The sequence below is a fragment of the Zalophus californianus genome, chromosome 5, assembly GCF_009762305.2.
Source record: "Zalophus californianus isolate mZalCal1 chromosome 5, mZalCal1.pri.v2, whole genome shotgun sequence".
Taxonomy (NCBI): Eukaryota; Metazoa; Chordata; class Mammalia; order Carnivora; family Otariidae; genus Zalophus; species Zalophus californianus.
Window position 1 is genome coordinate 11,413,637 of NC_045599.1, and position 15,444 is coordinate 11,429,080.

General features: G+C 42.3%; 2 protein-coding genes across 5 annotated transcripts in view; one reads left to right on the forward strand and one right to left on the reverse strand.

The window, feature by feature from the left end:
* Nucleotides 1-629: 629 nt before the first annotated feature.
* ATG12 (autophagy related 12) lies at nucleotides 630-14,701 on the reverse strand. Of its 3 annotated transcripts, XM_027604869.2 has the most exons (4): nucleotides 13,397-13,788; nucleotides 9,525-9,661; nucleotides 2,596-2,658; nucleotides 630-1,772 (listed from the first exon to the last, which is right to left on the reverse strand). In XM_027604869.2, the coding sequence occupies exons 1-4, from the start codon at nucleotides 13,557-13,559 to the stop codon at nucleotides 1,713-1,715; spliced, it is 423 nt and encodes a 140-aa protein (XP_027460670.1). In that variant the 5' UTR covers nucleotides 13,560-13,788; the 3' UTR covers nucleotides 630-1,712. The 3 variants fall into 3 exon arrangements, with proteins under 3 accessions (XP_027460670.1, XP_027460672.1, XP_027460671.1); XM_027604871.2 differs by lacking the exon at nucleotides 2,596-2,658 and having other exon boundaries at nucleotides 13,397-13,793; XM_027604870.1 differs by lacking the exons at nucleotides 630-1,772; nucleotides 2,596-2,658; nucleotides 13,397-13,788 and adding an exon at nucleotides 14,283-14,701.
* The window catches only part of AP3S1 (adaptor related protein complex 3 subunit sigma 1), a 67,040-nt gene continuing 65,506 nt past the window's right edge, over nucleotides 13,911-15,444 (forward strand). Inside the window, exon 1 of one of the 2 annotated variants that reach the window (XM_027604867.2) lies at nucleotides 13,911-14,120. In XM_027604867.2, the coding sequence (XP_027460668.1) occupies nucleotides 14,052-14,120 (69 nt within the window). In that variant the 5' untranslated portion in view covers nucleotides 13,911-14,051. The remainder of the gene's footprint in view (nucleotides 14,121-15,444) is intronic. The other variant, XM_027604866.2, reaches the window with a different exon arrangement.

Genomic DNA, 15,444 nt, shown 5'->3' on the forward strand with positions numbered 1-15,444 from the left:
AAGATTTTCTTTATTTATTCATGAGAGACAGAGAGAGAGAGGGAGGCAGAGGGAGAAGCAGGCTCCCAAGGAGCAGGGAGCCCAATGCGGGACGCGATCCCAGGACTCTGGGACCATGACCTAAGCCGAAGGCAGACGCTTAACCATGTGAGCCACCCAGGCGCCTGAACAGATCTTTTCTATATCCAACTTATTTGACTCAAAATATACTTCCCAGCTCTCCACCTATATACAAATTTCTTACCCAGTTTTACAAGATTAATCTGCAGAATTCGACCTGACTATTCCAGTGCTAACTACTAGCTATACTGATTTATTACACAGGGTCATCGGCATAAGGGAACTTAAGAAGTCATTCTGGATACACTGTATGTTAACTAATTGAATTTAAATTAAAAAAAAATAAAATTCATAAAAAAAATTCATTCTTGGGCAGAAGAATGAGAACTGAACAGTGATTTCATCACTGTAAACTGAACTGCTCCTCAGCATACCCTAAGGCTAATACAGGGCAGATCAGTAACCATGAAGCACATTGTGGGATTAAAGGCCCAAGAGTGTAGTTCGAAGTCTTCTGACAGAATCACACATCCCTGTTACCCTGGAAATAAACACTCAGAATTCTTGTATACATCTTAGCTCCTGTTTGGACATTCCATTCAATTTATTGGAATGCTTTTTGAAATGCTACATTACCACTATGATACAGAATGATATAATACCGAATCTCACTTCAAGGAATTACCAAATAGCATCAGGGAAAATGGGACTTTCAGTCACAGCATGAAATACATATAGACTCTAAGGCTATCCAATTAGTCGAGTATTTTCAAGTTGGAAAACAGATTATAAAAAACTCAAAAGATGTCACCAGGTTTACCGAGTGCTTCTGACCCTGTAAAAATAAGACACAAAATAACACCACAGTTACAACCATTAGGGCTCACAATCATTTAAATGGTGGGACTGAAAAGTTTGACTCAATTGTCCAGAAGTTGTAAAATTCCTTCTGTTTCTCAATAAAATAATTCTAAACCACACATATTCTCTAAAGCAGCTTTCCAGTGTCTCAACATGCATGCTCTCTTGGCTAGATGTTTGCTAGAAATGAGCAGGAATCTCTATTTTCCTCCATTATCATCTGGCAAAGGTGTAAAACCAAACTGCTTAACTCCTTCTGCCAGCCAGGCTGCCCTCTACTGGACTGTGCAGGACATAAAGCCAGCAGATCAATGGGACAAAGTTCCCTAACACTGTAGATCTAACTGTACACCTCATACCTCACACAGACTGAACTTCCCTGAATACGCACAAAAAGAATCCTTTAGAAAACTGACTTTCACAGTGGGGAAAAAAAGCAGCAGAGTGTTCTCTCTACAAGTAAACAATTTCAGTCACTGAGAACTGGTAACAAAGAAGTTTTCTACAGTCTTAGGCTCCTTTTTCAACTCCTTGGTGGCTGATCTGGAACAATAGTTGTAGTAATGGGTATACTGTAAAGCCAATCTTTTATGATGATTTGTGTATTAATACAAATCACATTTTTGTGAGTCCATCTACTCTATGGATTTCTTTATGCATAAACATGATTCATAGTAGATACATGCTGTGTAAATCACATACACAAGTCTCTTGTCACAAGTATCAACTTTTTCCAGAGCTGTTTGCTTTGTGAAGATTCATCTGGTTAGCAAGAGCTTTTTCTCTGTACTTCATCCCCATGCCTGAGATTTGCAGTAATGTAGGACCAGTTTACCATCACTGCCAAAGCACTACAAAAAGGAAAAAAAAAAAGGCAATAAATTAAACTCCATATAATTTCTATTATCCCTAGATGAAACTAAGGAAAAAAATGTTATGTATATCATAAATATCCTCATCCGTGTAAGTATCTACAAGACTCTTTCAACAGATCCAGGTTACTCTTGGACTCATATCAATAATCATAAATTTTAATAAAACATAGCATTTTGGGGGCACCTGGGTGGCTCAGTCATTAAGCGTCTGCCTTGGGCTCAGTTCATGATCCCAGGGTCCTGGGATCGAGCCCCGCATCGGGCTCCCTGCTCTGCGGGAAGCCTGCTTCTCCCTCTCCCACTCCCCCTGCTTGTGTTCCTTCTCTCGCTTTGTCTCTGTCAAATAAATAAATAAAATCTTTAAAACAACAAAAAACTAGCATTTTAGGAATGGGTGGGCTTGCATATTATCTTGTCCCTTTCCTACATCTCTGATGATAAGGTATGTACTGTTTTCTAGTAGTGGTGCTAGTGTGCACACTCGAATGATTATGGCCATTAAACTGTAAGAATGTCGAATAAAGTCATTCTTATTATGTAGCCCTTCCTTTTCAACATCTTGGGAGGCAGAACTAGATTACTGTACTTCAAAGTCATCTTCTGTTGGTATTATTCATTTCTTAATTCTTCCATCACTGTAATTTGAGATCCAACTATGTTCTAAGTGTTAGATATAACAAAGTAATCTCTTCTTTCATGACAGCTAAGAATGGCATATCATCTCTTAAAATGTTGAGTTTATGACATAATATGCACAGATGTGCATACTCCATTAGAAAACGAAGTACTGATGTATTACCTCATAGAGGGTTCCAACTTCCTGGTCTGGGGAGGGGGCAAAGGACTGATTCACATAAATAAACTGCAAGAAAAAAAAAAGATGATTCATTTTTAATGGTACCCTGATTAAACTGCACTCTTCTGGGTTGTCAGCTATTTCAATTTGTCTTCAGAATCGAAAAAAAGCTTCCCCAGACTCCTAATTCTAATAACTTACTCAACTAATGAGATCTCTCAAAGATCAATCATATCTGTCCCCTGGTAAAAGTAACAGAATTTCTGGTCCTAGAACAGTGGTTCCCAACTTTTTATAACTAAGAAACTTTTAAATATTGTCTTTACAAATAGCATTTGGAGGTTTATTCAAGAAAGTAATTATTGGAAATATTAATTTTTCTACTTACTCATAATTAAAGACAGAATTTCTCCTAATGAAATTCTACACAGAGTCCAAAATCAAGAAATTTAATATTTGAGCTACTTGTGCATTTTCTTGGAGGGGGGGTAAATGACACGCATGGTTGGGTGTGTGTGTGTGTGTGTGTGTGTGTGTGTGTGTGTGTGTGTGTGTGTGTGTGTGTGTGTGTGTGTGTGTGTGTGTGTGTGTGTGTGTGTGTGTGTGTGTGTGTATTTTACCTTTATCACCTTTGGTTTTTTTTTAGAGACTTTTATTTATTTGACAGAGAGACACAGTGAGAGAGGGAACACAAGCGGGGGGAGTGGGAGAGGGAGAAGCAGGCTTTCCGTGGAGCAGGGAGCCCAATGCGGGGCTCGATCCCAGGACCCTGGGACCATGACCCGAGCCGAAGGCAGACGCTTAACGACTGAGCTACCCGGGCGCCCCTACCTTTATCACCTTTGAAAACTCTCAAAGGTACTGAACTTCAGGCAGAGTACCACTACTAAGTCACTTTCAGCCATGTGAGGTTAAAAAAAAAAACAAAATAACATAAATGAAGTAAAAAGGTAACAAAGCCTTATTCTTTAAAGGATTCACTGTCCAATGCTTCAGTTTAGTCTATTTTTACTAAAATATTTCTAGTACTTAAAACATTTCTGGTGGCACCTGGATGGCTCAGTCGTTAAGCGTCTGCCTTCCGCTCGGGTCATGATCCCAGAGTCCTGGGATCGAGCCCCGCATTGGGCTCCCTGCTCAGCAGGAAGCCTGCTTCTCCCTCTCCCACTCCCCCTGCTTGTGTTCCCTCTCTCACAGTGTCTCCCTGTCAAATAAATCTTAAAAAAACAACAACACCCCCCCATTTCTGGGGGTGCCTGGGTGGCTCAGTCGGTTAAGCATCTGCCTTTGTTTAGCTCAGGTCATGATCTTAGGGTCCTGGGATCAAGTCCCACATGGGGCTCCCTGCTCAGCGAGGTTAGCTTCTCCCTTTCCCTCTGCCCCTCCAACTGCTTGTGCACTTTCTCTCTCAAATAAATAAATAAAATCTTTAAAAAAACCAAAAACAAAACCAAAAATCATTTCTGAAGATCCTGAAACAAAAGGTCACAGTGTCAAAGTGGCTTTTGATAATTTTCTTTTTAGAAAACAAGAAAACATTATTTGCAGGTAACATTCAATTTTCCTTTGTAATCAATTTCTAAGACTAAAATTTCCTGGGCTTAACATAGTCTTAAAAGAAAAAAAACTGTATTGCAATAGTTAGTTGAGAGATACTACACGGGTCACCAGGTATCACAAGAATAAATATTGCTTCCATTTCTCCCCGAGGCAATATAGTGTGGTAATTAAAAACAGAAGCTCTACTGAGACAGATCTAGGTTTGAATCTTGGCTCCACATACAAATAACCTTTCTCACCCTGTTTCCTTATTTTAAGTGTGGAAAATAACAGTACCTGTGCTTCATGGGGCTGCTGGGAAAGATAAAATGAGATAAGACACATCATGTGTCAGTGCCTGGTATATGTATTCAATAGACACGAGTTATGATTAACTTATTTCAAAATAGTCCATGCTTAATTATCAATTCATCGTTAGGACTGAGTAATGTTCTAACATAAAAACTCAGAACAGAAACCAGTGTACATTTTAATGTGAATTTTCTATAACACATAATTTGTGTTTAGTTCCTGGCACTTGGAGCGGACAGAGATTTTACTCTTCGTACATTTTAAATTAGGATAAAGACTCTCAAGGACAGTTTACTTCAGCAAATAGTCAATGAGTGTCTCCTATGTGCTAGAAACTGCACAAAGTGTGGAACTATGAAGATTATTATGATCTCTTCCCTCAATGAGTTGTTGATCTAATGGAGAGGCAGACACACACAGATAAGAATGCGGATGGGACAAGTGCACGTAACAAGGTGTACAGTACACAGAGATGTGGCATTAGTTCGGCCTAGCAGAAAGGTCAGAGAAGTTTCCTGGAGGAGATACCTGAGAAATAAACAGAATTTAACTAGGTGAAGAGAATAATAAGGGCTTTGGAGGCAAATGGGGAAAAAGTAAGGAGTGTGAGTGTTGAGGGGACAGTAGAGTAGACGTAGTAGAGAACTACAGGAACTCAACGTGGTTCGTGTAACAGGAATTAGCAATTGAAAGCAACTAATAAAAAAAGCAATACACCTAATTTAAAATTCCATGGAAGTAAAATGTTCACAATGCAATCTTTTGCTAAATGCTACAACTCGGGAAGATAAAATTATTTTAAAAAATGATTTTGTTTTTAAACCGCTGGTCTTTACTTTCATTGTTATGAAGCTCTTTCTGTAGTAGCTTCCTCAGGAAAGGTTCATGGGAACAATTCCAAGTTCTTGCACATTGCTAATAGTTTATGTCTATTGAAATCAGTTTTGGGGGTGCCTGCGTGGCTCTGTCAGTTAAGCATCCAACTCTTGGTTTTGGCTCAGGTCATGATCTCAGGATCTTGCTATCAGCTCTGAGTTGGGCTCTGTGCTCCAGGTTGGAGTCTGCTTGAGATCTCTCCTTCTCCCTCCCCCTGTGCATTTCCCAGGCTCGCATGCACACGCCCTCTCTCTCGCTCTCAAATAAATACTTTAAAAGTCAGCTTTGTTGAATATAAAATTCTTATCTCACAGTTTCTTTCCTTATAACTTTGCTATCAAAATTTGATGATAATCTAATTTTCTTTCAAAGCCATGTCTTTTTTTCCCTATGTGTCCAAAGGAGTTTTTTCTTTTTATTTCAAGCCTAGTTAATCTTACCAGAATATTTCTTGGTGCTTGTTATTCTTTGTTGATATTCTCAGGTAACTTTTCAATATGTTGTTTCAAATTTTATTAAGAAATTTCCTTTGATTTATACTTTAGTTATTTGTTTTGTTCCTTTGCTTTTTCAGGAACTCCTGTTAACCGTATGTTCACTTTCCTTTGTTCATACTCAATTATTTGCCTCCTTTTCTGAAATTTTTACCTTTCTGATGAAAAAAAATTGGCCTTTACTGGGCTCCTGGGTGGCTCAGTCAATTAAGTGTCTGACTCTTGATTTCATCACAGCGTTGTGAGATCGAGCCCTGTGTCGGGCTCCACACTGGGCGTGGAGACTGCTTAAGATTCTCCCCCCCTCTCCCTCTGCCTCTCTCCTAAAAAAAAAAATTGGGTTTTTTGCCTTCTATTTTTCCTAAGGCATTCTCAGTTATTTGCTCTTATGTTTCTCCTACTTGAATCTCCATTTCTTTCTTTTTTTTTTTTAAGATTTTATTTATTTATTTGACAGATAGAGAGCACAAGAGGGCAGAGTGGCAGGCAGAGGAAGAGGGAGAAGCAGGCTCTCCGCAGAGCAGGGAGCCAGATGCAGAGCTGGATCCCAGGACCCCAGGATCATGACCTGAGCCGAAGGCAGCCGCTTAACCGACTGAGCCACCCAGGCACCCCTCGAATCTCCATTTCTGAAATAACTTTTATTTATAATTCTTTCCCTGAGTTCTATCACTTCAACTGAGTTTTTCTAATGCTATTTTTCTAATTTCTATTGTTCTTTCACATCTTGTATCATTTTCTTAATGTTTTTTAGCTCGTTTTGAAATATTAAGTTAGTTACCGACCTGTATCACAGGCACATCTTTCTGGCATGGCTTCATCGTCTTTAGAAGTTATTTTTCTTTCTTATAACATTGTATGGGATTTGACACTCTACTTCTCCATTGCTTATTTTTTTTTTTTAAAGATTTACTTATTTATTTGAGAGACTGAGAGCATGAGTGGGAGGATCTGAGGAAGAGAAAGAATCTCAAGCAGACTCTGTGCAAGGGCAGAGACTGACATGGGGCTCGATCTCACGACCCTGAGATCAGAACCCAAGCAGAAACCAAGAGTCAGATGCTTAACCAACTGTGCTACGCTGGAGCCCCTCTGTTGCTTATTTTAATATGTAATTAGTTTTCTTAACTTTAGCTCTCCACCCTGTTCCCCTCCTCTTTATCTGGTCTTTCTCTTTCCTTCTCTTATGTTCCTAACCTTGTTCAATTCTGTTTCACTTCCAGAAGTTCCTCCTCAGTGTGGGGTCTTGTCCTGCAAGGGAGCCCTACTGAGTCTGTTTGGAGAGCCCTCTGGGGCTAGACTGCTCCAGCCTCTTCAGTCCTCCTTGGGACAGATGCATTGTAATCACCTGCTACCAGAGAGGAGCAAACCCTCTCAATTTCAGCTACCATACTTAAATTGGCCTGCTCTCCTTCCCCGTGAACACCGGCTTTCCTTCTCTCAGTACTGCCAGGTGCCAATCCTGTTGCTTCTTTCAGTACATTTGGTGATACCATGCATTTTAGGGTTCATGAGGATACTCCCCTATCTGGTTTGTTATAAATACGGATCAACTGTTTCTTGGTTTTGCTGTCTAGTCAAAAACATTTTTGTGGGGGCGCCTGGGTAGCTCAGTCGTTAAGCGTCTTCCTTCAGCTCAGGTCATGATCCCAGGGTCCTGGGATCGAGTCCCGCATTGGGCTCCCTGCTCAGCGGGAAGCCTGCTTCTCCCTCTCCCACTCCCCCTGCTAGTGTTCCCTCTCTTGCTGTCTCTCTGTTGAAAAATAAATAAAATCTTTAAAAAAAAAAAGAAAACATTTTTGTGGGAATCTGAAGATCCAATCATGCCTCTGACACCACTGCTATCTTCACAGAATCCCTAGCATATGTTTTCCTTAACATCCATTTTGCTTAAAATACTGTGGGGTACAGCTAGATGAAAGTCAGATGTGAGTTCTAGTTCAGTCTAGGGAAGTGACAGATGATTCTTTGTTTCTTACTGCTTAAATGGAAAGAACTAATCAGATTCACTACAAAGGTTTAAAGTTGAACCACATGAGTGACACCTCATGTCGGTTAAGCATCTGCCTTCAGCTCAGGTCATGGTCCCGGAGTCCTGGGATCGAGTGAACCCCTATCAGGCTCTTTGCTCAGTGGGGAGCCTGCTTCTCCCTCTGCTGCTTGTGCTCTCTCACTCTCTATGTCAAATAAATAAATAAAATCTTAAAAAAAAAATCCCATTAAAAAATAAAAATAAAGTTGAACCACATGAAATTGCCATTTTTCTATGTTATAATGATTGACTGATGGCAATTTTACATGGTTCAACCTAATACAAATTGCTATCCATCAAGTCCTTTCAGACTACGGAATATAGGCAACACAAAGAGTCAAGACTCTTAACATAGGACATAGCAGCATTTCATCTTCTTTTCATACATTTCTTATAGTAATGCCTTAATTTTTTGGTACTCTTCTGGTTTTCTATTTCACCAACTCTTCAGGCTGCAACCTTAGCACAGATAGCCTCTACTCATTTCTCTCAAGTCTATGTCTTCAGTCCCCTAACTTTTCCATTTAGACTTGGATGCTAGTCAAGTCCTCTGCTCCTGAGGTTTTAGTTACCATATGCATCCATCTCTGGCATTTCTTTAATTAAATTCTATATGGCACTCTTACAAAACATGATTTTCCTCCTCAATGACAGAAAGAAAGAAATTCCAACACATACCACTTTAATAAATTAATTCACTCATTTTATGCATTCTTACTTCTAAGTTCATAAGCAACTATATCCCTCCCCAACACTAATACATACAAATCCTAATTTGTATTTTAAAAATACTTAGTGATTCTTCATTTACCTAACTACTCATATACTACCCGTGTTAGTACCAACCAAGATTATGATCTGCAGATAAAGGTGTCTGATATATTACTTATAACACGTGACAAAAAAAGAAATACCAAATACATGTAGCCATTTAAAATTCTGTAGTAAAATACCAAGTTAAAAACCAGTGGCATTTAAAATACTAATCCTGGGGCACCTGCATGGCTCAGATGGTTAAGCGTCTGCCTTCGGCTCAGGTCATGATCCCAGAGTCCTGGGATTGAGCCCCGCATCAGACTCCCTGCTTGGCGGGGAACCTGCTTCTCCCTCTCCCTCTCCTGTTCCCCCTGCTTGTGCTCTCTTGCTCTTCCCCTGCGTGTGCTCTCTTGCTCTATCAAATAAATAAAATCTTCAAAAAAAAAAAAAAATAAAATATTAATCCTTACAAACACCACCACAAAGTGCTTACCATGTACTGTACTATGAAATAGGTATCTCTCTTAGTTCTTCCATGACATTGCAAAAGATATATTGCTTACCTCAAGAATACTGGGAAGGAACACTGATAGCAAAACAAATTTTAAAAATCCCAGAACTTCTCTGTACTAATGTTTTATGAGAGATCTTTCTGCATGGGCAGTGACTGAGAAAAAACAAACAAACCAATACAGTAGGTAAAAAAGTGGTTTGCACCATAAAAGCAAATCTAAAAATCATTTCATTTCAGAGTTCCACAGAGAATTCAATAAAGTACAGGAATCCCATCAACAAAAGAAATAAAGACATTTCTAAAGGAACATATGTGGCTCCATATTCATTTCTGTGTACAACAATTATTCATAGTTGCCTAGGAACTACTGTGAATTTACGCAGGGAAATGATCACCATTGCTTTCATACCAACTGTTCAGAGGCCACAAGCTTAAGGAATTTTTTGATGAAGTCAATGAGTCCTTGAATGGTTCGGGTTCGCTCTACAGCCCACTTCTTTGTTTTCATTATAGGGGTGTCTCCCACAGCCTTCAACAGGACATCAACTGTCAAAGAAAAAAACACTGGCAATTACAACGAACCACCCAAAGAAAATGTGATATAAAAGACTTCAAAAACTTAAACCTTTAATCGATATACAGTTTATGTATTTATGATACTGGAGGCATGTCCAAGATGTAGAAATGTTTGGTAATATTCTTTCTCATGCTTTTGTGGACTTTTCCCCTTGATTCTACAGTTCCACAAAGGTCTCCCCATGAAACTGACCTTTAAAATGCATTTGGACATAACAGGTAATTCCAAAGAAATAAAGATAGAAGAAAAGATAATAGAAAAGAAAAAAATACCGAAGATAATGTTATGTTCTTTTTCAATGGGCAAACTAGTAAAATTACAAGGGTACAGACAATATTACTGTTGGGAGAGGCGCCTGGGTGGCTCAGTCAGTTAAGCGCCTGCCTGTGGCTCAGGTCATGATCCCAGGGTCCTGGGATCGAGCCCCATGTCGGGCGGGCTCCCTGCTCAGCGGGGACCCTGCTTCTCCCTCTCCCACTCCCCTACTGCTTGTGCTCTCTCTTATCCCTCTCTCTCTCAAATAAATAAATAAAATCTCAAAAAAAAATATTGCTGTTAGGAAAGCACAATTGTATGTATACCCTTTCTGGAGAACATTACGGTAATAGATATCCAAATACTTCAAGATATACTTTGGCTCAGTAACACTTCTAGGAATCTAGTCTAAGAAAATATGAGATGTGAAGAGTCACTTAGAAGGATTTCACCTCTGTTGAAGATTTTATTTTTACAAGGAAAAAAGCAAAAAACAAAAAAACAAAACCTTGGTAAACCTAAATACCCAGCAAGGATATTTAGAAAATTGGTTAAATAAAGGACATTACACTCTATGATAGAATTTATATAATACAGTAAAGCACAAAATTCTAAATTCCCTGGGTTCAAAATCCTGCTTCTATCACTTGCTAGGGATATATATGGGGACAAGCTTTTAATCACCCTGTGCCAGTTTCTCCATTTGTAAAGTGAGGATATCATCTACCTCACAAGGCTGTTGTGAGGATTAAATTAGTTAATACATGTAAAGTACTTAGAACAGTATCAGCTAATAACTCATACTTACTGAACCCTAAGATTATTAAGCTGCCATGAGAGAAACATTATAAAAGCATACTTAACAGTATGACCAAGTTATCAAAATGTACTAAATACAAAACAGCAATGTACAATAGGATATCAATTTCATTAAAACCACCACAAACACACGTTCACAGAAATGTGGAATATGAACCAAACTGCTACTTCTCAGTAGTGACATTACAGACGATCACTTGATTTTATTTGTGCTTTTTGTAACCACCAAGTTTTCTACAATATACTTAATATTAAGTAATAAAAAGTATTAAAAAGAAAATACAACTAGGAGCCAAAAGATTTCAGACAGTGAAATCAAGTTTCAATAATCCAGACAGGGATGCCTGGGTGGCTCAGGTCATGATTCCAGGGTCCTGGATTCGAGTTCTGCATCGGGATCCCTGCTCAGCGGGGAGCCTGCTTCTCCCTCTGCCTGCCGCTCCCCCTGCTTGTGCTCTCTCTGACAAATAAAATCTTGAAAAAAAAAATCAGGTATCTACAATTCCAAAAGTGATACTGAAAGCAAAATAGTGTACTGCTGCCCCCTAAAGTTAGCTCCATGCTACTACATCTTCCTTGTTTCATTCTTTGGTATTAAAAATTGAGATTCCCACCAGGTCACTGCAGTCAATTTATTTAAGTTTGCCCCTGGAATGAAGGTACTTAGAACACAGGACACATACAATTTATCTTCCTGAAAGTTTACCTTCCTTTCTCCATTTAATAATTATAGCTTCAGTGATTTAATGAACTGGGAGATAACAGATTTTGGTTGACTCAGCTTCCATACCTCCCTTAATCCCTTGGGACCTGGGTATTTCAGCAAGCGAGGCAGAAAATACTGAGTTATATATACACTGAAGGAAGAAAAGCGGGAAGGCAAGAAGCTAAAGAAGGAAAGTTACTTACTGTAGTTACAGCTGTAACTTTTTTTTTTAATTCTAAAGGTGATTTGCTTAGAGTTCTCAACTATAACTATACATTAGAATTAACATTTACAAGAATACAGGTATCCACATCAATTACATTAGAATCTTCTCTAAGTAGTGCATTGGTAAGGTCGAAAGTTCTCCCAAGTAATCCTAATTAGTTCCTAAGGACCAACAACCTTGGTCAGCTTCAGGAATCCTTATTCTTCTGTAGCTTAAACTAAAGGTGGAGCATATGAAATATTGAAGCTTCTTCCTTAAGAGGTCCTCAAAAAAGGACAGTAACTTGAGGGTAGAAATTCAATAGCTAGAAACTAAGTTTTTCATCACAGAGGCAAACTCAAATGCCCAAGGGCCAGAAAATGAAAATACTATTTTTCAATGGTGGTTTAAGGAAAAAGAAAACTATGCAGACCAAAGAAAACATACCATATAACCTGAGGCCATATCCGGGTTATGGGCCATTAATTTTTTGCCTGTTTTACTCAGCTATCTTCAGGGTCAAGTAGTAAGCTTTTGACTAAGGCTGTCAAAGTCAACCCCCTTCCCCCAAAAAACGAGCAAACAAAAAAAACTCTCAACAACAAAAAACCCTGGAAAAGTCTGTTTCTGCTTATAGTAAAATGAGGAAAAAACCGAGCAAGAATCTGTAAAAATCATGGAATTCTTCAGAAAGACTCTAGTGCTTCTTTACAGAAATAATCACAAGCTTCTGTTACTCTACTAGGGCATCATGTTGGAAATGACAGAGTAAGTTTCCCCCCGAAGGTAGAGGTGGTCTGACTTCGAAGGGAGAGAGTGCCAGGAGACCGTTCTCCAAAAGCAGCAGAAGCGGAAGTTCTATAGAAAGGCTGTGAGATCACGGAGTACAAAACATGCCATAGCCATACTTTAAAACTCTGTACTGAGAAAAACCGAGGCCTAGGGTCAACCAATCCGAATCGTAATCGCTGATGTGAGGATTTTCTCAGAGGCAACTCTACACTGAATGCTCAAGGACAAGTGACCTCCTTAGGATTTTCCATATTTTACAATGGCGAACCAATTCTCAAGCAATGAAGGATCGAGGACTAATTCAAGCAATGAAATGACTCGCTTATAAAAGTTCCAAACCTTTGGGGTGGTTTGGGGTAGGGCGGAGGAGAAGGCGATACCTATGCCTTTGGTTTTCTCTTACCACTCTTCATACTTGGTAAAACTTCAGGGTTTTTTGGTTTTTTTTTTGGTACAAGGAGTGAATTCACACGCAGTTGACGTAAGAAGCAGCGAACTTGCCGGAAGGCGTGGATTCTAATCCAGATTTGCTACCGACCATCCCTAAAACCTTAAGTCATTAATCAAATAATTACGTCCCATATTAAGTCCCTGGAGCCAGCCGAGATCCCACTCGGCTCCCACCTTCAAAGAGCCCGCAGTCTGGCCAACTCAAAGGAAGAGTGGAATGCAGTGTAACAAGTACTGTGGCGGCCAAGGACCCGCACCACACCGCGAAGGTGCGTCCAGAGACGGCTCCCCTGCGAGACTCTCAACTCAAAGGTCCCGAAAGCCGAAAACTACCCTTCCTCTCTCCTCACTGGGCAAAAGCTACGACTGGGACCAGCCCTCCTCTAAATTTTGCCCCTTTATCGGCCGCCAGGGACCTAGTCGGACGCAATCTAAACCTCCCGCCTCTGCCTAGAAAGAAACTGCTCTCAAAATTACTTTTTTTCTTCGTGTCGCCGGCAGGTTCCTCTGTCCCCGGGGAGACCGCGGCGGAAGAAGGGGGCTCCGGAGTGGCTGTTTCTGGGGAGACCTCTGTAGGTCCTTCGCCATCAGCAGCAGTAGAGGGAGGGAGCTGCAACGCGGACTCCGGCTCCTCAGCCATCTTGCTCAGTGGAAGGCGAGGGCGGAAGTGGTGGCTCGGCGTGTTCAACAATGGGCGGGCTTTACGCCGGGGGCGTCGCTAAGGAGGCGCCGGAGTGGTGGTGGGGGGAACCCAACCCAAAGGTGAAAGTTGGGAGTTGGCGGGTGGTCCTCTACGGGGAACCTGTCGCAGAGCCCTGACTGTTAATACCGCACCTACGCTTTTGCACGGCAACAATCCTCCGGAAGAAGTCTGCAAACCGCGTAACCGCGCGCCGCCAAGTGCGCATGCGCCTCTCTGACTAGCGGCCTCGGGACTGGAGATGTTTCCGCTTCCCTTCGCGCCGGCCCCGCCCCGGCCCCGCCCCGGCCCCGCCCCGCGGCTCGGGAGCGCGCGCGCGCGCGTGCGGGAGGGGGCGGGTGGGGAAGGATCGCCGGCGAGATCCCGAGGCGAGGCTAGCGCGCCCGCCCCCGCCCTGGCCCCCAGCGCCCACCCGGTCGGCCCGGCTCAGCCATGATCAAGGCGATCCTCATCTTCAACAACCACGGGAAGCCGCGGCTCTCCAAGTTCTACCAGCCCTACGTGAGTATCCCGGCGCCGCCGATCCGCGTGAGGGGGAGTCGGTGGCGGCTGGCAGCGCCCTCAGGGCGACCCCCTCCGGCGCGCGGCGGCCCTTCGCGCGCCCCCGGCCGCCTCGCGCTCCCGGGCTGTCAGCCTCCCGCCGGGGGCAAGCGGGATGCTCACCTCCCGCCGCGCTTCTGTCCTCCGACGTGGCTCTGCCCCGGCGGCTCCTGCGCTCGTCTGTGGGCTGGGCGGCTTCCCCGCGGCGCGGGCGAGGCCCTGGGGACTTCCCGGGGCGGGGGGGCCCTCGGCGGTCGGGCGGCCGCAGCCCACCTGCGCCCGCCCCCCACCCGGCGCTCCGGCCTCCCGGCCGCCCGCGGCTCGGTGAGCGCGGAGCGGCCGGGGCTCGCCGCCCCACCTCCCCGACTCGCAGCCTCTCCCGGCCGACTTCTTTCTCTCCTCCTGTGGGCAGATGGGCTCCTGTTTTTCCCGGTAGTCCTCTCGTCGCGCAGGAACTTGGGCTTCCTGCTTTCGCCTAAGCGCTCGCTCTGCACAGTCTCCCCTGAGTGCTGCCGTTACAGCCATCGGCCACCCAGTGTGACTTTCAGGTGTCTCCTTATTAGAGAAAAAGATCAGTGAGGACCGAACATTGTTTTATGGGGCTTTTCCCCTAGTGGCCGTGAAGGAGGTCCTGCAATAATAACTGGCGACGTTTGACCCGTGACAGCTGTGACTGTCCCTACCTGAAAGTTAGGATGGCAGCTGCTGGTTTGGCATTTCTCTACCTAAGGGAATGGGGTCTCGTTTGTAGCTGTTCTTCTGCTTACGAAGAATGGTCATATTCGTAAAACTCTCTGTGGAGTGTAAATGGTGTTGCAAAAAAAAAAAAAAAATGCAGGTTTTAAGGGGGGGTAAAGATAAGTCATTTCTTGATGATTGAGGGAGGGTTACAGACATAGGTGTCTGTCTGAAGGCAAAATTCACCACTAGGTAAAACGTAAAATTGAGCTGCCAGTGTTAAGGATTCATGTAGAGGTATTAACTATTGGGTCGTATCGAGGCATTTTGCTTATAGTCAGAAATGAACTTTCGGTTAAATATTGAAATTGTGCCAAGGCTAGCACTTTTGTGCGGATGAACCCCAGATGGAAATGATGCCTGCCGTTAAAAATTAAATGTGAAAATGCCACTTCACTTAAAATGATAATGCAGTCTGTGGAGGTGTTAGCTGAAGTGAGAAATCTTGAGCTTATTCCTCATTTCCTTAAGTAATTTTGCTTCTGCTGGTGATAAAGAATATTTTTTTCTGTTCCTGTTTGGTTTTAGTATAGTATAATTCAAATAC

What these genes read in the sequence shown, in the direction of transcription:
- ATG12 (XM_027604869.2), bottom strand. Translation starts at nt 13,559, where the DNA reads ATGGCTGAGGAGCCGGAGTCCGCGTTGCAGCTCCCTCCCTCTACTGCT. An exon ending in CGGCGACACGAAGAAAAAAA is followed by an intron (nt 9,662 to 13,396) that starts GTAATTTTGAGA and finishes TTTCTTTGACAG; the next exon opens with TTGATGTCCTGTTGAAGGCT. An exon ending in AAGTTGGAACCCTCTATGAG is followed by an intron (nt 1,773 to 2,595) that starts GTAATACATCAG and finishes TCCTTTTTGTAG; the next exon opens with TGCTTTGGCAGTGATGGTAA.